This window comes from Elephantulus edwardii, unplaced genomic scaffold (assembly GCF_000299155.1).
Source record: "Elephantulus edwardii isolate Elephantulus edwardi_28Jun2011 unplaced genomic scaffold, EleEdw1.0 scaffold00087, whole genome shotgun sequence".
NCBI classification, from domain to species: domain Eukaryota; kingdom Metazoa; phylum Chordata; class Mammalia; order Macroscelidea; family Macroscelididae; genus Elephantulus; species Elephantulus edwardii.
In genome coordinates, this window is record NW_006399837.1 from 6,508,390 (window position 1) to 6,536,013 (window position 27,624).

The 27,624-nt window shown below is 45.4% G+C and overlaps 1 protein-coding gene across 1 annotated transcript in view; it reads right to left on the bottom strand.

The window, feature by feature from the left end:
• Nucleotides 1-13,098: 13,098 nt before the first annotated feature.
• The window catches only part of WDFY1 (WD repeat and FYVE domain containing 1), a 50,838-nt gene continuing 36,312 nt past the window's right edge, over nucleotides 13,099-27,624 (bottom strand). Inside the window, exons 9-13 of the mRNA XM_006890316.1 lie at nucleotides 21,695-21,800; nucleotides 19,016-19,117; nucleotides 16,296-16,426; nucleotides 14,134-14,242; nucleotides 13,099-13,158 (exon numbers count right to left, since the gene is read on the bottom strand). Coding sequence (XP_006890378.1) covers nucleotides 13,099-13,158; nucleotides 14,134-14,242; nucleotides 16,296-16,426; nucleotides 19,016-19,117; nucleotides 21,695-21,800 — 508 coding nt within the window. The remainder of the gene's footprint in view (nucleotides 13,159-14,133; nucleotides 14,243-16,295; nucleotides 16,427-19,015; nucleotides 19,118-21,694; nucleotides 21,801-27,624) is intronic.

Here is a 27,624-nt window from a genome sequence, read left to right on the forward strand (position 1 = left end):
TTCTGTCTTCCTTATTCATTTTCCAGCTCTCAGAGGGCATAGCAAGTGATCAGAAAAACGATGGCCTGAATCAGACACACTCTAGTCCTCAAACTGACATCATTACTCCTTGATAATTTGGAGAGGTCCAGGTCCCTGACTGCAGATTTTCCCAGTACAATATGCCTCCTGATTTCCTGACTGCTGATACCAAGAGCATTGATTGTGAGTCCAAGGAAGATGAAGTTGTTGACAGTTTCAATCTTTTCTCCATCTATAATGATGTTGCTTATTGGCCCAGCGGTAAGAATCTTTTTCTTGACATTGAGAGGAGGACAGTGGAAAAGGGAATTTGCTCACGTCATGGAACGTGAGATGCCCTCTCCTGTGTCTTCACCAACTTCTTCGTCCTTGGGGGCCAAGGAGCTGGCTTCAACTCACAGTAACCTTGTGTGTAACACTGTCAGATCCTGTGTCTTGCTCACTTTAGCCCACAGTGGAGTGCACTGTGTCAGTATGCCGGGTTGATGTCTCCCTCATTTTCACACTCACCCTTGACTTTACTGAGCATGGTGTCCTTCTCCAGCAACGAGTCTCTCTTGAAGATGTGTCCAGGTAAATGAGGCAGAGTCTCACCATCGTCACTTCTAGAGAATTTCTGGCTCTACTTCCTACAAGAGAGATTTGTTTCTCCTGCTAGCAGTCCACAAGATATTCTTGTAACCATAGACAGAGACTGTTGTTGTTGTTGTTGTGTACTGTTGAGTCAGAACCCACTCATAGCTGACCCTCCAGCGTGTTTTCAGAGGCAGTAAATGGCACAATAGGAGATTGCCCACCCTTCTGCTATGGAGCAGCTGGTGGATTCAAACCTTGTGTCTTGAGGATTGCAGCTCAGCTTCTTGTCACTAGGCCATCAGAGTTCCTTAGACAGAGACTAGAGGATACAAGTCTTTAGAAAATGTTGATAACCAGGATAAAGACTCACAGGTCATACTAGAGGTTCCCCAGGGAATCAACCCGCTTAGATCTTCCCACAGAAGTTCGCGCCAAGCCCACCCTGGTCTGGGAGAGGGGAAGTCAAGTCCTTAAACTCTGTACTTAAATATGAGGTGACGACCAGAGACCCAGGAGTGGCATCCACTTCCTAAACAACGTGCCTCTGGAAACTCTATGAACTTTAATAAATGTCGATAGTTATAGAAAGGTTTCAGGACTTTTGTTCATAGGGTCGCTATGAATTGTGCTCTACTCAGTGACAATCAACAACAACAACAACCAAAGACCCACAACCATAAACACACACACTCACACTGCATTCAACATGAGGGAAGGAGGAGAGAAGGAAGGGAGCTTTGGAGGGGCAAAGTGCAGCAAGAAAATACATTAAATTCCACAAAAAAAAATTTTGCATTGGGAGTCTACTGGTTAAGAACCCGTGCTGCAATCGCAAAGCCACATGGTCAAAACCACCAGCTGCTGGATGGGAGAAGGATGAACAATCTCCTCCCATGTGATTAACCGCCTCTGAAAACCCACTGGAGGGTCAGCTATGGGTCGGTTCCAACTCAACCGCACATAACAACAACAACAAACAAAAATGATGTACTTTAAGTTTTGAAATAAAGCAGGGCCTTGGAAATGACAAATCTCAAACAAACTTTAAATCATCCATGCAAGATAGGGAATGAAAAATGAAGAAAATCAGAAACAAATGGACAACTAATAGGAAAGCACAGAAAACGACAGGAGCAGCCCAAGCCAGGTCACCACCGAGTAACATAATTTCCAGAAAGAAAGACTAACACAAGCTCAAAGGAAATGGCTCAAAGAAAATTATGAAGGAAATAACTCAGGAAAATGTCCTAGAACTGAAGTACATTTTCGGATTTTAGGGGCCCACTCACTATCCTACATCATGGAAAAAGGACACGTTAAGGCATATTCTTTGTCAGAAATGTCAAAATATCTAGGAAAAAGAGAAGGTCTTAAGTATTTCATGGACAAAACACAGGTTTCACACACACACACACACACACTCCAAATGATACCCTCACAACCCTAGAATCCAGCAGAGAATCTTGCAGTGAAAGGTCAGCATCCTGAGACAGAAGTCAACCAGCAGCTATACACTCAGTTCAGCTAGCCTTCACGAACTGAGATAAAGTCACTGTGAGATGTTCAAAGTAGGGCATCTGTTAGCCTCTGACTCCTCAAAACCCACTCACCACTAGCTCCCTGCTTAGAAGCCCCCAGTTCTCTGTTCAAGATTGGGTGAAGACGCCTTGATTTTGAGGAAGGGGGGACAAGCACGTAACTCAGTGCTGGTCAATGAGCCAGGAGTGGAAATCTTCTTGGTCATTTCTGGAAAAGTGTCCTCTCCATTGACTTCAGGTCTCTTCTCCCTTCCGCTCAAGTCCACTCCACTGTGCAGCCTTTGTTCTGGACTCCTGTCATGCCAATAATACCTAATCACATATCCCTTTTAAACAGTTCTCTCCGTCATCTCTTTCAGTGCAGTATACATTATTTATGCCCTCTTTCTCAGTCTTCCCTCAACCCTGATGTCAGTTTTGTTTTACAGCAGTGGCACTATGCAATATTTGCCCTTTTGTGACTGAGATATTTCGCTCAGCATAATGTCCTCCAGGGTCACCCGTTTTGAATAATATTGCATGAGTTCCTTGTTTTTCAATGCTGCATAGTATTCCATTGTGTGAATATACCACAGCTTCTCTATCCATTCGTTTGTTGATAGACACTTGGGTTGTTTCCAACTCTTTGCTTCTGGGAGAAAAGACCTGAGGTCAGTGGAGAGGATGCTTTGTACCTGCCCCTTCCTCCACACTGGAACGCCAAATGCAAGGTTGCAACACTAAACACTATAGCAGCCCTCTGGCATCTGTGACCTGAGAAGCACAAAGACAAAAAAAAAATTCTGCTGAGGATGTGAGGCCAAAATTAGAAAGAGCCTGGGTCCTGTGAGTCCTTGATTATGCCATTGAGCTGCTGAACTGCTTACCGCGAGACTTTCTGTAATGTGAGAAAAATGCCCCTCCATTGAAGCTCTCTTTGCTCAAGTATTCTGTTACACAGAAATATTCCTACATGGTTCACACAAAGACAGAGAAAGTAATCCACCTTTCATGCATTCTTTCTTCAGAAGCTTCAAGGCAGAGGTCAACTAAAATAAGAAAACAAACAAAGAAAAAGAAAGACATGTGATGCAAGTATCCGGTGGATGGGTGATGGTAAAGGAAGAAGCCACAAGTCCAGAAGCAGGATAATCCCACAGGAGAAACAGTCCAGGCCAAAGCAGGAATACAGAACCCCAGCAAGCTGTCACTGAGGGGGAAGGAACCCTAAAATCACACAGTATGTTTTAATGTGCAGAGAAGGGTCTTATTCCCAGTGAAGAGTGGGGGGGGTAAGTCTGGGTACACATCTTTTCAGCATGCGTGTGCCATGGATGGGTTACCATGAGGAAAAGTTATCGATCCCTGCTTTACCCTCCTCAAGGCCTGACATAGCTAGTTTCCTCTAGCTAAAATTAACCCCTTCATTTACTACAATGCTCCCTACAAATACTATCTATCTCTTCCCTGATACACTGTGAATTAATACAGGAGTGAGCAAATATTTTCCTCTTCTGATACTTAATATTCCACCTTCTAGACTGGCTTTATTAAACATACAATTGACTCTATGCAATAGCCCAACTTCGTTTCACTTCACCAGAAGAAAACCTCAGAGAATATACTGCATTTCTTTTTTTTCTCATCATTATTAAACTAACCTTGGGGACAGGGAACAAAAAATCCAGCAGGTTTTGAGACTGACTCAGCATACACAGGCTTTGTCTTTTCTTTTTAAAAAATATATTTTATGTGTGTGTGTGTGTGTGTACAGTCAAATCGGATCTGACTGGCACTTGAGATTGTCCTTCCTTCTCCAGCAGAGCATCTGGTGGATTTGAACCAAGTACCTTTGGAATTGCAGTGCAGCTTTTTGCCACTAGGCCACCAGAGCTCCCTATTCTTTGTCTTTTCTGTTCTTTGCAGTGTTTGATGTTGAGGCACCAAGTGTAATCGCCTAGATCTGTAATGGTTTTTTATTTCCAGAGATGTAACTACGCCCTTCAGTCTTGCTGTGACTTGGTCTTGAGACTTAAGCAATTGTTGTAAATAAACCCAGTATTAGGCACTTAATTAATACTCTCCTCTGTACTCATTAAGATGCAGATGAAAGTTTAAATAGGCAGATTAAAGAGCAATTGAGATGATTACAGAAGCCCAGAAACAAACTTGGCAACTAGGGAAAATGTTTCTAAATGTGCAATTGCATTTTCAACACAATTAGATGCTTAATTGCATACTATCCTTAGTTAATACATTTCAAAGCAAAAAAAAATTTGATTTTTGTTTGCTATTAAAAAAATAAAAACAACAAACAAATCCAAGAGCTGAAAAAGAGATGGTTTCTTCCTACTCTATTCTTAATCTGTTACTTCTGGTTGTTGCTGCTGTTAGGTGGTATCGAATATGACTCATAGTGACCCTCTGAACAGCAGGTCTGAAACCTATCCTATCCTGTGCCGTCACAGCATCTCTAACACACGTGAGACTACTGCTGCAGTCGCTGTGTCAAGTCTATCTCTTTGGGGGTCTTTCTGTCTTTCGCCAACCCTCCACCTTTCCCAGAATGACGTCCCTCTCCAAGGAACATGTGCAAAGCATGAGACGAAGCTTTCTTGCCTCCAAGGAGCACTCTGGCTGCATCTTTTGCAAGATATATGTTTGTTCTTTTCAGTCCACAACATGCCTGGTGACATAATGGTGAGGAATAGCACTGCCAACTCAGAGGAACAAGGTTCAAGTCCACCAGCTGCTCCCTCGGAGAAAGATGGGCACTCTTCTCCTGTGCAATTTACTGCCTCTGGAAACCTGCTGGAGGTTCGGCTATGGGTCGGTTCCAACTGGATTGTACATGGCAAAAACTAACAACCATGTGATGTGCCCTGAGTATATGAGATGAAGCTTCACCCTCCTTGCCTCTGAGGAGTACTCCGGCTGCCTCGTCTCCAAGACGATTTGTTACTAGTTGACCCAAATAAATCCGCTTAATATTCAACATTGGAAATTTTTTTTTTTAATTTTGAGATTCCATTTAAAAGAATATATTCATCTTCCCAGATTTAAAATGTTTGCTGTCACGGTAGAGCGGACTCACAGATGACCCTCCAGTGAGTTTTTAGAGGCGGCAAATTACACAGATTGTCCATATCTCACCCACCTCTCAGCTGGCAGCCCAGCTCTTCACAGGCTATGCCTCACAGTCCCTTTTATAACTTTGTAACATATTTACAGTCCCTTTTACACCTTTGTAACATATTTAAGGCTCAGAATTTTTTTAAATCGCAATTAAATGAGAAGTTTTGAAACAAACACATAAACAATTCTAAATTTTCATTTATCCATTTGTACAGGTTATAGTTGAAATGTGACAGGGAAACCATTAAATAAATATTCCAATTGAAACCACTAACTTCTAGGTTTTCTAAAGGCAGGGTTTTCTGAGGAGGACAGCACCAGCCAGGGGGTCAAGTGTATGCAGCACAGGACGGATTTAGAAACCCTAAGAGGCAGTGAGTTTCAATGGCCTTGCAGAGGCTGCACGGGTGCCAGGGAGAGACACGGAGGCTCGTGCCTGCTTCTCAGAGCTGCCAGCATCTGCCGAGTCTCTAAAGAGGACTTAAAGGCTTGAAGTGCTAGGTCTAGAAAAGGGTTTACTCAACAATTGTTCACAAAAAATTTCCCTTTTTCTGAGTTCAAGTAGCTTGAATTCAGTAAATCATGCTAATCCTGCTATGACGTTGCTATGTGCCATCTAATTAGAGCCAAGTGACCAGTTGACCCTCTGGCAGGTTTTCAGAGGTTGTAAATTCCATAGGAGGAGATGGCCCCTCTCTCTCGTGTGGAGCAGCTGAAGGATTTGAACTGCCCGTCTTTGAGTTGGTAGCACAACTCCTTGCTACGAAGATGCCAGAGTTGCCTCTTGTTATTGTTTACTATTGTTGTTGTTAAGTGCCATTGAGTCGCAGGCGACTCATAGCGACCCTATGAAGGAGAGTCCTTGACGCTTGGGTGCCTTTCATCCTCTCTCCAAGTTCATAGGGTTTCCGGAGGCAAGCTATTATGGATGTGGACGCCACTCCTCCTTCCACTGTTTACTATTAGTTTGCCAAAATCTAGTATCACATTTACTTCATAAAGAAATGATGTCTGGAATTCTGAAATACTGAAGTCATGCTTTGTGATTTGATTAGCTGAGTCTGGTTTTCATGGTAAACTCTCCAAGTTATTGACTATATCAAAATGTTATTGCAAGTTAGGATTTCCATCATAAGGGTAAACTTAAGTGAAAATTCTTAAAAATGTCTTAACAGCCATTTGCTAAAAAAAAAAATTGCCATGTTATTTCAAATTAATCAGCTTGATTTAGGCACCTCTGACAGTCTATGTCAAGAAAAGAAAGTTAAGTTACCACTGGACCAATAGACAACATGATAGATGGAGAAAAGATGGAAACTCTCAACAACTTCATTTTACCTGGACCCACAGTTAACACCCTTGGTACTAGCAGTAAGGAAGTCAGGAGACATACTGCCCTCAAAACGGCTGCAGCCAGAGACCTCTCCAAATTATTGAGGAGTAATGTTAGTTTGAGGAATAAGGTGTATCTGATTCAGGCCACAGTCTTTCTGATAACTTATTATGCCATTTCAGAGTTGGACAATGAATAAAGACAACAGAAGAATTGAGGCCTTTGAGCTGTGGTATTGGAGAGGAGAACTGGCCATTCTATGGACTGCTGAAAGAACAAACAAGTATGTATTGGAGAGGGTGCAGCCAGAGTGCTCTTTGGAGGCAAGGATGAGGCTTCACCTCTCATACTTGGAGCAGGTTGCTAGGAGAGGCTATTCCTTGAAAAGGGACATGATGCTTAGAGAGGTGGAGGAGAAGCGGAGAGGAAGATCCTTGACCAGGTAGATTGACCCAGTGACGGCCACAATGGGCTCCAATGCATCAGGAAGTGTGAGGATGGCAAAGGATAGGACAGGGTTCAGATCTGTGGTTCATAAGGTCACACTCAACTCGATGGCACCTAACAACTGAAAGTGTTTGTTGTGCATTACTGCTCATCTGTTTCAGACAGAAATATACTTTTAAAATATTCTGAATGGTTTCTAAAAAAAACCCCAATGGTGGATCATAAAGCATGGATTAAGAATCATTCTCTTTAGAATGTATGTGAAATGAAAGTGTTGTAAACTTGGCATTGTAAATGTCATCACAAATGCTGCCTGTACCAATGTCACCATTGACTCATGATTACAGAAGTTCCTATCCCCAGGCTGGGGAAAACATGCTGACATAAAAGGTGCTCTAACCTTGCTTTCAGCTTAAAGAAATTCCCATTGCTTTTTCTTTCTCCAGAATGTCAAATCAGAGACCTAAAACTTCTAAAGGAGCCAGTACAGGTTACCAGAAACACGAGCATTGGTTTTGAGGTCAGACAAGGTCTAAGTCTTTACCTTCCACTGGGGTTTGATTTGGGAAGGTATCTCTTAGGTTCCAATTCCATATAATTAAGACTGAAGTACAAAAGGTGTTCCTGAAGTGTTCAATGAATCCGATGTATCAACAAGCAAACAACTTTCCAAAGGGTGGTGTCTGTGGAAAAGACAGATGTGGAGAGACTTTCAGTGTGCAGTGACTGACTTAATATGACCCTTCTCATCGTTTTTGGATTTAAAAAAAAATTAAGTTTTTATTATTTGTGTGTTTACTGTCAAATGGGGTTTGACTGGTACAGGAGGAGATTGTCCCTCCTTTTCCAGCAGAGCATCTGGTGGATTTGAACCATGTACCTCTGGGATTGCAGTGCAGCTTCTTGCCAGCAGGCCACCAGAGCTCCCTCATCACTGTCTTTGAGATTTCCACATAATAACTACATGGGACCAAGCAGTTAAGGTTCTGACTCATCAAGGGGATTGAACTTCATGCACAGAACGTCCGTAGAGCCTGCAATGACTAAGGGGCCAGATTGGCTGGGCCATGAATCTCAATCGTGTGCCAGTTACTTAATGATGTAATCTGGCAGTCATGCAACGATGTAGGCATCCTCTGCTTTGGGGGTCTGATATCTTTTCGTTTGTGACGTGCCTGTATGCCTGTGGTTATGGTTCCACCTGGCACTAAGCTGTTGTAATGATTACAGCAGGCTGTACTTCAAGTCGCTCTCTTACTGACAGTGTCCCCACTCCTATCCCAGTCACTATCTTTCACACCCTTGCAGGACTCTTCTCAAGAAGGGGAGCTGCCTTCAGGGTCTGGTCTGCATCTAGAATAAATGAATGCTCTGATTATCCTTCTTGTTCTGGATCTTGAACCTGGGTCATCAATCTCCTGACTTGAGGTCCTTGGGAACGTGACCCAGCAGCCTTTCATCCAACCTGTCAGTTAAGGAGCCAGCAGCCTCCCATCTGACTTCCCAGCTGCGGTTCATCAGCCCCTTCAAGCGTATTGGTCAGAAACCTGTAGTTTGGTATGAACAATTTCCTTGATATTTCATGAACTTTGTGAGACATCGCCGCCAATGATGGAACCTAATGGCTGAGGACAAGTACTGAGGGGAGAAGAGTTCATTTTAAAGATGGTGGAGTGCTACGGCGGTTGGGGAAAGGTGAACATTTGGGATGCTTTGAACTTTTGCCTCCTGAGACTCTCCTCTGTGCTGATCTTTCTGAAAGAACTCACTCACAAACAAAGGCAGTCGGGTAACTCAGGGACTAAAAAGGGATGGGTGAGAAAGCTGTAAGTCAAGCTCTTGCATTATACATCTGAGAATGCTTTTACAAAAAAGAGGTAAAATCTAAACATGAAAAGGCAGAAAGTGACAACTTGCTGGTGTGTTTGCACATTTTTAATCACAAGACTAGACGAGTCCAGTTCCCTTGAGGGTGAGTCCAGGAGGTGGTGGATGAACCCGAGGTCACCCAGCCAACCTGTCTTCCTGTGCATCCTAGTCTTATGGGGACGGATCCGATACAGCCACACAGAGCTCCACACACTAAGATCCAGACACGGGAGACAGACGCCACGGGAGGCCCCACCCACGAGCAAAGGAACTGCAGTCTGCAGGCCATCTGCGGAAACGAGAGTGACAGGACAACCAGCCAACACTGAGGGCGGCTTTGGACTTTCAGCCTCCAGACGGAGAAAACGCATCCCTGAGCTTTGAATTACCCATCTGCGGCAGACTTTGTTAGTTCTTCTGCTCCTCACATAAAATAAGCAAACATCAACCTACAAAGTCACAGCTGCCCCTTAAGAGGCTATACATCTCATGAGAGGAGACTGCCCATCTTTGTCCTGCAGAGCAGCTGGTGGATTTGAACTGCCAGCCTTTGAGGTGGCAGTGCAGCTCCTTACCAGAGATGATATGCTGGACGCCAGAGTCTGATTTTGGAAGTTTTTTGACTTGTTGGAGCTTTAGTGTTATCATTTGGAAAATGATGTCTTGCAGAACTGCGTGAGCCAGGTAACGCCGGCAAAGCGCCTAGCACACAGAAGATGGGAAGCAAACAGCCGACTTTCTCGCCCACTGTCCCCATCAAACGTGACACCTAACCAGAGCCACGCCACTGAGTGCATTCAGATTCTTCTCTCCTCTGGCACTCCGAGGCGGTCAGCCTTGCTGGACTGAGACTGCACAGCTTCTTGCCTGGAGCGGCTGGCACTGCTGACCACTGCTTAGTAGCCCAATACGTGAAATTATCCACTATGCATCAGCACTCCTCTGATCACACATAACAAAGCAAACTTAGGCAAGATGATACGCAAGGAACATTTTATTGTATACAGTCTAAAAAAGACCCCCCCAAAAAAACAAAACAAAACAAAAACCCTCAAAAAAACTCAACAAAAACCATAAAACAGTCTCACAAATAGGAGCAAGAAGACTTTCTAGCCTGCCTGGGAGACACAGGGCACATGTTTTATAGAAACAGCTGGTACAAAACCAAAATGTACTCATTAACATTACCCTTTGCTTCCCAGTCAAAAAAAAAAGGTTATAGAGAAAAACACTTTAAGTTGTACTCTAGTAGAAATCCATCATACATTTAAACTTCCACTTATTCAAAGAGTTCTTGTATAGTAAACTGCAGAGGCATTCAATAAACTGCTCATTTCTTAACAAGTAATCGCCACTTGAGTACAGTGTGTATTACTTGTGAAATCTCACGTTAAGAAAGTGCAGGTACATAATATTTAACAGTAACTGGTTTCTGAATTTTAGGAGACTACCTCCTCCTGGAGCAGAAGTAGAAAGTACTTTCACAAAACGTGATTTGAGAAAACACGACCTTGGGAGTGAGCCTCATGGTTTTCATTGCACGTGGTTCAGTTTCAACAGTTTGAGAGAGTGCAGCCTAACAAGCTAGACTCTTTAGAGGGGGTGATAAGAACATAATGACATCGGCCAGAGCAGTAGTTTTGGTTGATATTCTGTAGGCAGCAGGATAGAACCAGGACATCAGAAGCAGAGTTATAATCTAATGAGTAAGTTGTTTCTAACTAAGCTTACCATTACGTGTACCACTTGCACTAATAAAGGAAAATTCAAAAGTATGTTTCGAATGAGCAATTGGCATCTCTGAAGCAAATACATATTAGATCTAAAGAAAAGATCTTCTCCAACATCCTGTATTTCTTAACTTGTTGGTACAAATAAGCTTTTGAGTATTTAGACATGACAACACCAATGGATTTATTTTATGACAATTTTACACAATCCATTTAAGAGAGTGACGCAGTCTAAATAAGGCCGTAGCTACAGCCCTACATGTACTTTCCCTGTCATTCAGTGGAACTGAGAAAATCCTTTTTGTCCATCTCTATAAAATGTGCTCCCTACTGTGTGACAGGGGCAAGTCAGTCAAGTGAGCTTAAAAAGAAAAATGCTAAGACTTACACTATACTGTATCCCTGTTCTTTTCCAAGATTCCTTACGCCAATTCTTCCTTCAATGGCAATGCCCTCCTTGACTTTTATTAACCATCGTGTCTGAAGAGCAGCTGAATCCACCTCACGTTCTCTAGGGAGCAGGTTTTATTTTTCTGTAGAAATTAGTTTTTAATCTATCAAGAGGAGATGGGAAGCTACAGAGCACTCTGCAATGGCAACATCAAGCCATAAATTAAAGTATAAGCTAAAAACCACATTCTACAGAAGAGGAGGACAGGTAAACTCACACTCGTCCCCACGGCACAGCGTCAGGCTCTCTCTTCCTTTGGGGACTTAGAATAGCAACTGGGAATGGGCTGAGCATGAACTGACCTAAAATTAACATGAAGTGCTTACCATTCAGCCTCGTGGTTTAAAAGCTACTATTACTCTAACTTCTCTTCCATATGAACTTAGTAGGGAAAGATTTTAAAAGGGGTAAATTCTTAAAAATTATAAAAAGCAACAAAGCCTCTGTCTTATCTCTGGAGAGAAGCCCAGTCTCCTCGGCGATCACGCCAGCATGTGACGCGTGCCCCGTCATCCCGCTGTGTGTGTCACGCGGTCACTCACATCTGCCTCAGTGCTACAGCTCCTTCAGGATGCTGCTGTAAAACGGTCTAGGCCTTAGTTTTATCTTGTAATGGCAACCTTATTGTCTTGATAGGCGATCCCAATTCATATTAACAGCATCCAATGAGGAGCTCTAACCAATATCCATTAGTAAACTAGGAAAAATATTGCTCTATTTAAATGTCTTTTTTAAAAAGTAGGCCTCTTTCACCTCCCACAGCCGTGAAGCCACACACACACAGCCTGCTGTTAACATGTTGCCGCACACTTTTAAATTGAGACTGTGCTCAGAGACACATTTTTTTTTTGCCGTCATTTGTGGCAATGTGTACACACACACACACACACACACACACACAATCATTAAGGGACAGGAACTCCATTTGCTACCTCTTCCCTATCTGGCTACTAAGTGGTCAAAAGGTTTTAAAAATGCCACTTTGTATGACAAATGTGATCGGTCAAAATGAAGAGGGTTTATGGGTTGACAACTATGGTGTAGGACCCGGTTAATGATTATAGTTTGGGGTCACCAGTTTCCTCCCGTGAGATATTTGTTACATCTGAGAGTGAGTACAGCTGAAAGCTCTGGAGACCTCTTCTGAGGCGGGAATGCAGTGGTGGCATCAGACGGGCTCACGAGGGACATGTATATGCGTAGATGGCACCTGCTGGGAGCGGGGCCCTGGACCATCCCGGGGAACAGACTGGTCGCTTCCCGTTACACTCGGGCTGGTGGCTGGGTGTTCCACTCGTCGTCATGAACTGCTGTGGTCAGGCAGCTTGTGTGAGTCCCCAGTTAACAGCACCATCAAAAGTCCTGTCCTCAAAGCACAGGCAGGAAAAATGGCAGGCTATGGACTGGCTTGATCAGGACAGAAACTCCACAACTTACTAAATAACAGCTACAAAGATTTACCCCACGGCGTAACGGCCAGGAAGAGAAATAACTGAAGCGAGCCAAGTACTAGGTGTAGATTATCTGTAAGAAGTTTATCAATAATTAAGATGTGGAGAGTCTTCACATACTGCCAGAAGACAAGGAGAGGTCTCTGGGGTCTGAAATTCCTATTGCCGCCCCTCAAGAAGAGAGAGTAAGTCTTACTTCCCCTTAATTTCTGCTCCAAGAGTCCCAGAGAGACCTTGGAGAGCCACCGAGTCTAAGCAGAAGGACATTTGCACTTGGGGGTGCTTCGAAGGAGTTGTAGGTTGTTCAGTAACCCCCCTCAGTGATGTCATCTGAAGCTGGAGTCATTCCAGCCTTCCACGAATCACCACAGAGCAGGCGTTTCCACACTCAGGCCCCTGGAAGTTCACAGGTGCCCAACACCACGTTTTTCTAGGGTTTTGCTTCTTTGCTGATTTGTTTGTTGGTGGCTCCCGTCCACTCACGCGACAGTCACCATGGAGCTAGTCGGGAAGGATTTCATTTGGTGAAGGATGCTTCGGAAGGTGCACACATCGCCCTGTTCCAGGATCAGTGTGGAGAGAATCCCGTTGCCAGACTGCAACCAACCACAGGCGTCATGTCCCATATCTATGAGAGAAAGAAGATTCTGGGAGCAAGCAGAGACCACTGCCTTCTGAAGGCAAAAGCCAGCACTGAAAAGGTGTCAAAAGGACTCATTTGCTGAGACTTAGATTGTGATAAAGGTAGTTCACGAAGACATAAAAAAAGGATATGCTGTAGTTGTCAGGTGCCACTGAGTCACTTGTGAACACAACCCTGTAACAACGGATCCTGTCCTGTATCATCTCACGTTAATAGTCACACCTGAAGACGGCACCATAGTACTTCACAATAAATTTATTTTAAAACATTTCAAGAATATGAAATAATTCATAGTTTCACAACTCAAGAGTGGTATTAAGTATAAGATACTTTCTATTTGAGAACTAATGACAATGTGATGGTAGCGGTTTCCCATGGTGGACAGTGTTTGATGGAGCTTCCCATTAAAACAAGCTTGGAAGCAGGAGTGGCATCCTCTTCCGAAATGGCTTGCCTCTGGAAAAGTATGAACAGTGCTCCGGTCTTTTGTTTATAGCATCGCTATGAGTTGTCTACGACTCGACGGCACTTAACAACAACAACAACAACGTGTGTATACCGATATAGATATAGTCACTGTCTACAATTACTAAGCCCAGGAGAGGAACTTTCAGAACAGAAAGACCGAGGAGAGAAGGGGCCGGCTATGCCGAGGCTGGGTGGGTCGCGAGAGCCCCAGGTGTGTTCATTGCTGGCTGGGATCTCCCCGGTGCCAGCAGCTCCCGAGCCTGTTCCCAGACTGATGCAGCAAAGGGAAACTCCATTGGGATTCACCACCGCCGGAAGCGGAAACTCACAGCACGCGATTTGTTACTTGGGGTTTTAAGCGGGCAGCCAGCTGCTTATGTAAAGGCAGGCTGGCCAAGCAGAAAGGGTAATTAGGACAGAAATGTCTTAAATCCACCCACAGGAGGACAATGAAGCGGTGTGAACTGAGGTGCAAAGGAAGCCAGGTCTTACCTTGATCACGCGATCGGTCCCACAGGTCACCATGAGTCCCCTAGCCACGTCCATGGACATGTGGGAAATGTTATGTTTTCCTTCATGAAAGGTTGCCAGCGAAGTCCGACTAACAAAGAGAAAACAGATCACTTAAAACTCACCGGACTGGACCTGTTGGGCAGGTGCCATCAAAGAGATTTCAACTCACAGTAACCCTGGAGCCAGGCAGAAACCTACAGGGGCTTTTCCAGGCTCTAATCTCTACGACAGCAGCCTGTCAGGCCTTTCTGCAGAGGCACCCGGGGTATCTGAACCACCAACCTTCTGAGCAACAGCTGAGGGTTTAATCACTTCCCCACCAGGCCTAAAAAGTAAGCTTCACATCATAAAAGAAATACTACAACATATAATACTATTTCAATATAGAATATTGAAATTTACTTTTAAAATAGTGGTTTTGTTTTTTCCCTTCTAAATTTTACTTATACCACTGTTGAGAATATACAAAGCAAAACATATTCCACCCTACATGTGTAGTTTTGTAACACTGTAATACTCTGACTTGTACAACCTTCTCACCTTTCTTTTCTGAGTTGTTCCTCCCTCATTCTCATAAACCCACTGATCCTATCTAGTCTCTCTAGTTGCTGCTGTTAATCTGAGTGGAAGTAAAGACGGGAAGGGAAGCTGGAGCAAAGGGAATAAAACAAAGATATGAACAGAAAAGATTATGACAATGATGACTGTTGTTTTATACCAGCGAGTCAGAACCAACCCCTAGTTGACCCTCCGGCGGTTTTTTCAGAGGCAGTTACTCGCCCAAGAGGAGATCACCCATCCTTCTCCCCTGGAGCAGCTGGTAGATTCAAAATGCGCACCTTCGGGATTGCAGCGCAGCTGCTTGCCACTAGGCCACCAGAGCTCACAGTATAAAAACTGTAACCAACGGCACAGAATAATCTCTACAAAAATTGTTAGTGAATCAGAGAAGCCTCGCTCCACTACCACTGAGCTGGTAAAATATTATTAAAAAGCAAACAAGCAGATGAGTTCAAAGAGAAAGGAACTGAAATGGTGGATCTGCCCAAGTCAGGGAAGAAAAGAAAGCAGAGACAGAGATTTTCCTTATCCACAAATGGTTACCTGCAGAAAGACTGCTGCCTCAGAGCTTTTTGGCAGAAAGAATACTATTCTTTCTGGTTTTCTCAGCAGTAAAAATTACATAGATGTAAGAAAAAGGATAGGGAACTGGTTGTGGTTGGTGGAGACTAGTCACTGGTACCAATCTGTAAGAGGACACTGTCTGCACACCCTTGTTTATTGTGGCTTTGTTTATAATAGCAAAGACCACCCAAGTGCCTACCAACAAACCAATGGATAGAGGAGCTCTGGTATATTCACACAATGGAATACAATGCAGCATTGAAAAACAAGTTACTCATAAAATATTATGCAAAAGTGTGACCCTGGAGGACATTAAGCTGAATGAAATATCTCAGTCACAAAAGGACAAATATTGCATAGAGCCACTATTGTAAAGTGGGACTGACACCGAGGTTGAGGGAAGACTGAGAAAGAGGGGATAAATAATATAACTGCACTGAAACAGATAAGGGATAGAACTGTTGAAAAGCGGTATATGATAATATATATGTATATACATACACACACACACACACACACACACACACACACACGCACACAGTACTACTGGGAGTCCAAAAGGAAGGCTACACAGTGGAGTGGACTTGGGGAGGAGGGATTGTATAACAGTGAAATAATTTTTCTTTTACTTTTCAAAGAGAAGAGCGAATTGGGGAGAGTGGATGGGCAGGGAGAAAAGCGCAACAGTGAATGAAAGGAAATCCCAATTCTCTGTAAACTTTCATTAAAATTAATAGGAAAAAAAAGAGGGCGTTGTCTCTGCACAGAGCTGCGTGGGGGGGGGGGGCGTGCTGGCTGAGGACTGGCCTGAGGAAGGCCGCTCCTCACACGCTCCTCACAGGCCTCGAGAGGGATGCGTGTGTTACTAGGGAAATAGCCAATATGCTCTTGAGCTGTCACGTTAAGGCAGAGTCTGCTCTGTACAAGTTACTTCTAAAGTCCCGGACACACACGTGGGTGGAAACACTCTTTCATTAAGCTGCACCAGGAAGCGAAGGCCTGCCTGTGACACTCACTCCTCGTCCTTGATGGAGTCGTAGCAGGAGTCGCACACGCGGACCTGGAACTCGAAGCCCATGATGGGGTAGCTGGAGCGCTTGCTGCTGCACTTCCCGCAGACGGCCTGCCCGCACTTCCTGCAGTGGTGCTTGGGGAGGAACGAGGGGGGAAAACAAGGTTAGCCTTAACGCACCCACGGTGCCTGCAGAGCTGGGGAACGGCAGAGGGGAGGATCTGCCTTGAATTACCATCACCCTAACTCAACGCACCAATTAAGTATCAAAACCCAGGCAATTCTGACAGCTCTAACAGACTCCCCAGCCATCTACCGTTTTCCATCCATGGAAATTCTCTCTCCAGACCCCACCAAGCAAGCAGTCACTGATCACCATGGAGGTGACTGTCATGGGGAGCCCACACGTGTCAGAGAACTGTGCTCCACGGGGTTTTCACGGCTGATTTACTGGCTATAGAGTGCCACACCTTTCTTCTGAGGTACCTGTGGGCAGAAATGAACCTCCGCCTTTTGGGTTTAGAAGTCAATTCCATTAGCCAATGCTACCACCCAGTCCCCCTCCCCAAAATCCAAACACAGCAGTCAAGACGACTGCAATTCACAGCAGTTTTCCAAGGCTGTGAATCTCCTGACAGTAGACTGCTTGTGGACTTGAACCACTGACCTTTCAATTAGCACTGCAACATGCAGGCCACCAGCGCCCCTTACCCAGGGGCTCCGGCTATCCACCCACACTATTATTAAAGTCAAGTCCATGTAGGAGCCCAACCCACTGGTGGCTTTGGGAAGAGAAAAAAAAATTCAATTCCTATATCAAAGAAAAGTTCTGAAACAGTTATTAAGTGTAATCTATCCTCCCTAAGACAGTTTAAAACTGCCATTTCTCTTCCTCTTTCAAGCTGTGTTTTTGGAAATGAGCTTCAGAACATTCCAAATAGTCCAGTTATTGTTACAGAATCTGGCATGTTCTTCTGCTGCGCGTGTACTGCCCAGCACCTTCCCACTGTCTATTAACTGCTGGCACAGAGCTCATGACTGTTTCCTTAACGTTTCTGTAGAACTGGGGACTCCTTCATCTTCAGTCACGACGCACAGTGACCACCGGACATGCACTTCGAGCACCTGGCCAGTGACAGGACTCAGATGCTATTCCAAGCAGCGGGATGTTAGGAGAGCTGCACGGATTCCTGTGAGTCTCTATTAGACCTGACTGTAGAGCAGCCTAGTCAGAAAAACCCAGAGAAACGGGACTAACTCACACACACTTCAGGCTAATCACTCATGGCACCAGCGAGGTTCTTCACACATCAGCACAAGTTTGTGCACATCTGTGCTGAGTAGCTACCATCAAGCCTGCTGCGAAAGTGTAGTATGTAGAACTTCAACACGCCACATGCGAACTTAGTGCTAAGGGCATCTTTGAAGTGCATGGGTTCTATGGGGGATGTTTCTTTAATTGAGGTGATACAATGTTACTAGGAGAACATTTAAGGGAAATGTGATCCAACAACTGCATCACGGCAGCCCAGTGCTGCTGGAGTCGCGTTCTGCTCCATGGGGCTGGCAATGGCCATGCCTTTTGTCTGAGACACCCCTGGGTGGACTCGAACTTCTGCTCTTCTAGTTAGCAGCCGACTGTGTTAACAGCTTTAAGCCACCCATCAAATTCTCTAGGTCAGACTGTTCCACTGAGGGTTAAAATGTTGTTTTTTTTTGACACAATGGGGCATGTACAAGTATCAGCCACTTTCAACTAATGGCATTCCACCACTTCACTTACAAAGGCCTAAATTAGTACCTGCAGTTGAAAAACAAAAGAGATGCAAAGAGGATTTCCATTCTGATGGAAAAAGGAGGAAAGCACAACTAGCGTGTGGCGTTTGCTCTGCAGGGAGGCTGCTTTTAGAGAGGCAGCCTGAGGCCCCAGCGGCCAGAGGTCCCGGCTCCTCTGCGGGAACCACGTTCTCTCAGCATCTCAGAGCCACGTAGGCCAGGGGCAGACCTGTGTCTGTGAACCACGCCTCAGGGTCCCTTTAACATTCATGTGCTATCCGGTAAGAGCTCACTGGTTATCCCTGGGGTCTCGGAATGCTCAACATTGTTCCCATATAAATAAATCTTTGCTTTATGTCATCTTGTCTTAAAAAAAGGTTCCAAAGGAATGCTTTCTTTTTGGATAGTGAAAACCTAAATGTCCAAATGTATTCTAATTCCGCGATTGTGAAGCATGAAGGACTGACCTTTTTATTGTTTGTTGCTTTTTAACTTTTCTTTTTTGTTTGTGTACCGTCAAATCAGATTTGACTGCTACAGGAGGAAATTGCCCCTCCTTCTCCAACAGAGCATCTGGTGGATTCGAACCGCATACCTCTGAGAATGCATGAAAGACTGATCTTAACAACTGTTGTTAGTTACCATCAAGTCAGATGTGACGCATAGCCGACCTTACAGTGGGTTTCCAGAGGATGTAAATCGTGCGGGAGGAGACTTCCCATATGCCTCCAGCAGAACCCGTGGCAGATTCACACAGCGCGCCTCTGGGCTAGCAGCACACCACCCACCGAGCCCCGGAGTTCGAAACTCAGCCCTGTCTGCCTGTGTACAGAGAGCACCCTGCTTTCCCAGTGCGGGTGAAGCCGTGGCATCGTCAGGCCTCAGGGACGGCTCTGCCCACTGTTAGTCCTTCAACGCAGGCGGTGCCCGCTCAGTGCCACCGCTTACCTGTCTTAGTCCCAGAGTTTTCGTGTCCCACATCTGCTTCAGGTTCCAGAAGAAGGGCTGCTCACACTTCTGACAAGAATCACTTTCCAACCATTGAGGAGCCTATGGGGTAGAGAAAGTCAGAGCCAAGGTCAAGGCTTCCCTTGCTGCACAAAGGTATGAACACAGCTGTGTCCAATCAAGTTGCAAACAACTTTTTTTAAATTACTGGCTATTTTACAGCTGGTTGCCATACTCAATACTGTGTAACTGTGTCTAATTGAGTTACCTGTATGATTACCAGAGAGCTCTGGTGGCTTAGTGTTAAGGAGTCGTGCTGTCAAACCAAAGGCAAGTGGTTCAAATTCACCAGCTGTTCCACGGGAGAGAAACAGGCAATCTCCTCCTGGGATATTTATTTACTGTCCCTGAAAACCTACTTGTTGAGGGGCAGCTAGGAGTTGGTTCCTCGTGATGGTACACAACAACCACATGATTTTAACAGTGTCCACAAGGACACTGATGCCTCCAAACTGTGGTGCAGGCAGAGAGGATAGTATATCCCACAACATACCCCCAAAATCCCACACCAAAGAACAAGCAAACCTGTCTTGGAGGAAATGCAGCCAGGCTGCTCCTTAGAGACAAGGATGGGGAAATGTTGTCTCACATATTTGGGGTATGTTTTCAGGAGGAATAGGTCCATGGAAAAAGATATCATGGTGGGAAAGTTGGTGTGTCAGTCAAAGACCCTCAACAGTACAGCCTGACACGGGGACTGCACAACAGGCTAGACCACAGTGCTGGGCCAGGTTCCGATCCGCTGTTCCCAGGGTGACTGGGAGAGGTAGCTGCCTCCACAGCACCTAACACTGCAATGCTCAGAACCTCACCTCCGAGCCACCTTCTACTGCGTTCTGAGGCTGTAAATCTACTTTTCTCTAGCCGAATGGCTGGTGGATTCCAACTGCTGACTTTTGGGCCAGCTGCTGAACAAGTGACATCTAAGCCACCAGCACTGCTCTGATCTGTAAATAGGAGGGAGTCAGTCCGTTTGCACTGTGAAGCCTGAAGTCCTTTATATGTTTCTTCTGAATGCCAATTGTTTGACGTGGACATCTCACTGAAAAAAATCCACTTCCTGGAGAAACTGCTCAACTGTCACATGGAAAAGCTTCTGGATCACAAGACACATGGCAGGTGGGGGCTCAGGGATGTGAGGGGGTTCTCTAGTTTTTCTAAGTCAGACATCTGTCACCTCCTTTCCCAGCTTTCAGGAGGGAGTCCCGGGCTCCTGTGTCCCCACAAAGGCTTACTGCAGGCTCTCACTCTAAGACCACACACACCGTGCTCTGTGCTCATTTCTTCCCACATGCCTCTCACTAACCAGTGAATTCCTGAAAGCAGAATCCACTGCCATCAAGTAGATTCCAACTCAGAACAGCCCGACAGGACCCAGCACTACAGGGCGGTGTCTCCCCCATCAATGCAAACTCACTGTGCCCCAAGCGTCTTAGCCAAGCCTGGCAGCTGTTGCTGTCAAATTTGCTTTATGCAGGTGGTTGGTATGTGCTGTTGAGTTGCCTGCGACTCACAGCGGCCAATGGTCAAAGTAGGCGTTCTTTACTAAAAAAACCACAACTCTAACTCACTGCTGTAGAGGAGGAACTGACTCATAGCTGACCCTCCATTACTCCCAAAGCTGGTAATAGAAGGAGACTCCCCATCTCTCTCCCAAGGGGCGGGCGGCTGGTGGTTTCAAATCGTCAGAGAGGTATGGCCTTCGGGTGAGCAGTGCAGCTCCCTACACATAACACACAGCCCCTGCTGGTCTGAAGGCCTGGGGGTTGGCAGTGCAGCTCTACACAGACGACACACAGCCCCTGCTTGGTCTGAAGAAGACGTCAGGGAATACAGTGGTTTATGTGTCATCACACCTTTTGCTGTTCACATCACAGGTTAGAGATGCATTTAAAAAGGTGGCTAACAGGAGTTCTGGCAAAGAAGAGGACCAAGAGCCTGTCTGGGAATCCTGACAACAGCTGTAAAACACTTTACCGACTTACATATTCTTGGACCCAGGAGTCTATTTTCTGAAACTTGACTGAAATAAATTATTGAATAATTTGTACAAGAAGGTCAAGAATGTCCACTGCAGTGTTATTTAAAATGGGGGTAAAAATTGAAGTGTCCACCTACAAAGAGCCATTTTAGACCTCGGAAGTCATCTCGTTTAACTATTTCACTCTGGGCACCTTTCCAATCACTGTCGCACAGCTCATTAGTGACACGACCAAAGTCAGAGTGCAGGTTTGAAAAGAACAACATGCCCAGAAGTTAGGTGGCTTCTTAATACACTACTGATGACATAAGCTTGGGGGAGCAGACGTCAGTGGAAAATACCAGCAATGAGAGAGGTAAGCTCGGAACCTCCACGCCCTCCAGTCCCCTCGGCATGTGGGACGCCTTTCTTACACCTCCTCTCAGAAGATTTCTCAGAACTGCAAGTCTCATAAACGTTGAGACTGACTAACTGCATTATCATCCAGTGGGAACTCTAATCCCATCACACCAACAGTGCCGGTAACCAGACAGCGAGTGGTGCTGTCTACACGGAGGCTGATTCACAGGGGGCAGAATGGACAGCCCAGGTGCGCTGGGATCCTCCCTGCTCAGCCTGAACCTGATCGTTGCTCTCACCTCTTCTCTGGTAACGTCCATGTTCCACACGGCAATTCCACCGTCAGACGAGCAGGAGACCAGCTGCCTCGTGAGCTGAAGGTAGCACAGCGACTGCACCCTGTCACTGCAGAGGGGACAGACAGACACTTCTCTCAGCATGGGGCAGCAAGGGACAGCACGGGACGGCATGGGGCGGCACGGGGCGGCACGGGGCGACAAAGGACGACATGGGACGACATGGGATGACATGGGGCGGCATGGGACAGCAAGGTACAGCAAGGGGCAGCAGGGGGCAGCATGGGGCAGCATGGGGCAGCATGGAACAGCATGGAACAGCAGGGGGCAGCATGGAACAGCAGGGGGCAGCATGGAACAGCATGGAACAGCATGGAACAGCATGGAACAGCATGGGGCAGCATGGGGCAGCATGGGGCAGCATGGGAAAAGATAAGCTCCTCATCCTTAACTCTGAATCTGCAATGAGCACTTCACCTTTTCATCTATCTGGCATGGTTATTTAGTCACATAGGTATGTAGTTTAAATTTCAGGTCACTCTATAAAGGATTGTACAGAATAGCAATTTCCATCAAACAAATATCCTGTATGTGGAATCAGCTGTTAAGAATCACAGGCGGGAGGAGCCGAGACCTCTAGTTAGAGTTCAGGAAGCCGCCCTCTGCTTCACGGCTCTGGTGGCGCAGTTCGCAGTGTTCTGGCTTCTCCCACGGTCTCCATCACCAGCCACTTCCAGAGAGAGGCAGGCGATCTCCTCCCCTTTGAATTTACATCAGAAACGCGAGGGAGGGTCACTGAGAGCCAAAATCGAGTCGATGGCAGCGAGAGGGCTAGTGCAACAATGAATGAGTGGAAGCCCAAAATCTCTGTAAATGTTTATGAAAATTAATGAAATATAATTATAGAAAAAAAAAAAAGAAGAAGAACCGCTAGGATATTTTTTAAGGGGCTCAAGACTTATGTATTTGATTATAAACAAAAAAGAGCTCCCTTATTAGAAAACAATCTCTATAAACCAAAATCAAAGACTCCCGAGATTACTGACAGGCGTGTGTGTGAGCATAGACAGTGAAGACATCCACACCTTTCTGTCTGCTCAGCTGTCTGCTTGAAAAGACCACCTTCCAGCTTCTGGGTGCTTGTGTGGTGCCTCTGACCACTGTCCAGCGTAATACTGTGTGTAATGAACAGCCACAGCCCACAGAACAGTCAGGAGTAGAAGGGAAAGGCCTGAGCATGGCCAGACCAGAGTCACTCCAAACCATAACGTAACCCCGCCCAGGGAAACACAGACTTCAGAATTTAGAAAAACAAGCTCAGCATCCAGTTAGAGAAGGCTTACATTCTTGTATCACATTACCCACAACTGTCCAAGGTCAAAGTCCTCACTGCAGTCTCTAACCCACATCTGCCTTTTAAGAACAAACAGGCTTCTCAGAAAGCAGGAAGTGCTCTTTAGCCTAAGATCCTCAGAACAGCAAGAAGCAGGCACAAGGGTAACGAGCCCTGTGGAGCTGTGAAGATGGTGCCGAAAGCGAAGAAGGAAGCCCCCGCCTCTCCCAAAACTGAAGCCAAAGCAAAGGTGTTAAAAGGCCAAGAAGGCGTCCTGAAGGGCGTCCACTGCCAAAAAAAAAAAAGGAAGAAGATCCGCAGGTCACCCACCTTCTGGCGGCCCGAGACGCTGAGACTCCGAAGGCAGCCCAAATACCCCCGGAAGAGCGCCCCCAGGAGAAACAAGCTTGACCACTATGCCATCATCAAGTTCCCCCTGACCACTGAGTCAGCCATGAAGAAGATAGAAGATCACAACACACTTGTGCTCGTTGTCAAGTCAAGGCCAACAAGCACCAAATTAAACAAGCTGTAAAGAAGCTCTAAGACATTGATGTGGCCAAGGTCAGCACCTTTATCAGGCCTGATGGAGAGAAGAAGGCCTATGTTCTACTTGCTCCTGACTATGATGCTTTGGATGTTGCCAACAAAATTAGGATCATCTAAACTGAGTCCAGTGGGCTATTTTTCTCACAAAAAAAAAAGGACAGGGCTGGGGGCAAACAGTAAGAAGGACGAGGGTTCAGTTCCCACTGCACTCACACCAGCCAGGAAATCATTTCCTATGTGTTCCTACTATTTATAAAACTGCAATTTTGTCAATACTTTTTGTAAAACAAGACACTCTGATTAGCATGTAAGTGTGATAATGACAATAAGTGTTGACTGAGAACCTACACCAGGAATGTAAGTTCCTGACATACACAGATCTGCAGAATCCCCACAGCAGTCCTGGGACTTCAACACTATTATCACTCCGTTTTATAGATAAGAAAAGAGGCAAAGGTAGGTTACAGAGCCAGCCACAGGCCACGTGCCTCAGGGAAGCAGAGACTTGAAGCAAGGCAGTCGGGTCTCACGTCTGACATCCCAGCCACTGGCTGAATTACGAAGTTAACAAAGAAAATGTATCTCAGTCACAAAAAGACAAATACTGCATAATGCCTCTGTTATAAAAGAGGACTAGCACTGGGATTTGGGGGAGACTGAGAAAGGTGGGGTAAATAATGTTTACTGCATTGAAACAGATAAGAGAGAACTGTTAAAAAGGAATGTATGATTAGGTATTATTGTTATAACAGGAGTCCAGAATGAAGGCGGCATAGTGGAATGGACTTGGGGGGAGGGGTGAAATAACAATGAAAGAATTTTTTCTTTTACTTTTCAAAAAGAAAAGCAAACTGCGGGGGAGTGGTGGGCAGGGAGAAAAGTTCAACAATGAATGAATGAAAATCCAAAGTCTCTGTAACCTTTCATTAAAATCAATTTTTTAAAAAAAGAAAATAGCTAGTCCACGGCCCTTTATTCATTCCAGACCATGCTACACATGGGCTACTGAAAAAGAAGTCTTCTTTCAAAATGAAGTATCATATTTGGGACTGGTCAAGCCAGCCAGAACAAGCATTTAACAAATACAGGAGGAAGATGACGCTGACCCATTTTTCTTGAGCTTTATTAGTTCCCCCAGAAAACGCAGTGACTGACCCAGTTCATAAACACTCGTGTATTGTAATTATTATTTAAAGGCATTCCAGTTCAAGTTCATAATAAGCTAATAGTAAAATTAACAAGGAAAAAACCCTTGTTTTTACATGGACACCAGAAACTTTACCCACGATGGAGGGTTAATCCTGTCTCCCTGTGACACCCTTAAAACACAGCAGAACTGGGTGTCCTGGCTGAAACCTTTACCTGACTACATGTCACATCCTCCTCCTGCAGAGGTTGCAGTGTTCAAACCACTGACCTTTTGATTAGCAGTCAAGTGTTTAATCACAGCACCACAAAGACTCATTTCAGAAGGTCACAGGTAAGGTGACTCTTTTTACCAAAAGCGTTTCGTGAACAAAGTGACAGACACCCCCAAAGGTCCCTTCTGACTGCAGGTGTAACGTGTTGAGAGAGAGCAGCCTGGGCAGCTGAAAGGCATGTGTTTCCTCCCCAAAAGGCTGTGGCCACCATGGAATCCTGACTCCTCTTTCGCTTTTAGACACGATTGTGTAGTTAGTTCTTCCACTGTCTCTCTCTCCCATTGTTGCCGAGTGGGAACCAACTCAAAGCTGATGTCCCAGTGGATTTCCTGAGGCAGTAAATCACGGAGGAGACTGTCCCTTTTCCTTCTGCAGGGCCGATGGTGAGTTTGGGCGTCCGAAACGCACAGCCTTTAGGTCAGCAGTGCAAGTCTACAGACTACGTCATCAGAGCTCCCTTCTCGGGTTATAAGCAGTTTTCATTTTAGTTCTGTACTTTTCTAGGGAGCTCTGGTGGCCTAGTGTTAAGAAGCTTCACTGCAATTCCAAAGGCACGCAGTTCAAATCCACAGAAGATGGATGGACAATCTCCTCGCATGAGATTTACTGCTTGGTTCGGACTCGACAGCAACAACTTTTCCATCATAAGAAATCACAGAGCCAGCTGGTTTACATCCAATATTCCTCTTCAGCAAGAGGCTTAGAAGCAGGTACACATGGTTTTTCAACATGAACACTGCTCAGTTATCAGAAGCCATTCTGGCCTTAGCAATCTGGAGAATCCAGAGTAACCCACTGAGACTGAGGTTCAGCGTTCTGGTCTATCCGACAACGTTTGGTAATTCCATCAGAGTACGACTGCGCACCCACTGGGTATCAGGTGATGTACCAAACATGAAGACAGAGCAGGGAAAGGATGGGCACGGCCTCCCGTTCTGAGGAACCGGACTCTTTACTCTCACCTGCCTTGACATTAGGATTTTCAGTTTATTTTAACTTCTCATCTGTTTTCATAAAAACTCACCAACAACTAGCAGGTGAACATTTGGAAAGGAGGCTGATGATGATAATGTTGATGATGTAGTTGCCGTGGAGTCAAACCAGATTCCTCTTGGCGGAGTGGAGCTGCTCCATCAAGTTTCCGAGGCTGTAAGCTTTGGGAGATCACTAGACCCATTTCCAAAGCGCCTCCGGATGAGTTCAGACCACCAACTTTTCAGCTGGCAGTTAAGGGCTTCACTGCCTGTTACCTGGGGACTCGGATTCTGACAGCAGGGAATGCTTAACTTGGGACTCCCCAAGTTGATAAACAATGTTATAAAAAAGTGTACTCAATGATTCATTTTTTAATTTTGTCAATAAAAGCAGCAGAAATTTTACCACAAAGGCAAAATGTAATAAAATATCAAAAATAACTGCAAAACAGACCAAAAAGGTTATTGCTGTTGTTATGTGCCAACGGGTCGACCATTGCTCCTTGCGTCCCTGTGCACACAGCGTTGAATCCTGCTCTCCCGTGGCTGGGCCAGTCTCCCTGTCTCTGACACACCTACCCCCTCCTTGCCCCACTTACTGTGCCAATCCACCTCATCCAGGATCTTCCTCTCTTGCGCTGCCCTTTCACCCTTCCAATCATGATGTCCTTCTCCAATGACCGGTTGCTCCTGGCAACATGCCCAAAGTATGTGCAATGGAGCATCAAAATCCTTGCCTCCAAGGAACAGCTTGGCTTCAGCCTCTCCAAGACACACCAGTTAGCTGTTGGTTCTCTTGGCAGTCCATGGTATGTTCAGTCCTCTTCTGCAGGACCACAACTCAAAGGCATCGATTCTTCTGTTCTCTTTGGTCACTGACCAGCTCTCTGATGCACAGCGACTGACACTGTTGGTCTTTAGCACTTTGGAGAGGACCTTGGCAGCAGATTTTCCTAATGCAATTTGTCTTTTGATTTCCTGACTGCTGGTACCAAGAGTGTTAACTGTGGAACCAAGCAAGCTGAAACTGTTAACAATTTCAATCTCCTCTCCATATACCATGATGCTGCCAAGTGGCCCAGTGGTGTTTTCCTTACAATGAGCTTCAATCCATATTAAAGACTACAGTCCCTAAACCTCTGTAAGCAAATGCTTCAGAGCCTCCTCAGTTACAGCAAGGAAGGTTGTGTCATCTGCATAACGCAGATTGTTGATGAGTCTTCCTCCAATCCTGATGCCACATTCCTCCTCAAAAATCCAGGCTCCCAAATGATCTGTCCCACGGTTACATTGAAAAGGTATGGAGATAGGACACATCCCTGACATACTCCCTTCCAGGTTTTGAACCATGCAGGTGTTTCCTTGTTCTGTTCTGGTAAATGCCTCCTGGTCCCAGTACCTGTTTCACATTAGCACAATCAGGTGTTCTGGGATTCCCATTCTTCTAACTGGTTAGCTACAATTTGTTGTGAGCCACATAGTCAAATGCCTTTGCATAGGCCATGAAGAACACAAAAGGTCACCACAAAGACAAAGGACGATGAAAAGACCTATGTGGATGTCGGAACAGAGTCAGAGTATTGCACTAGAGTGCTGAGAAGCCAAAGCAAAGAGAAGAAACCAGGTGTTAACGAGTTGAACAGATTTCAAAGGACA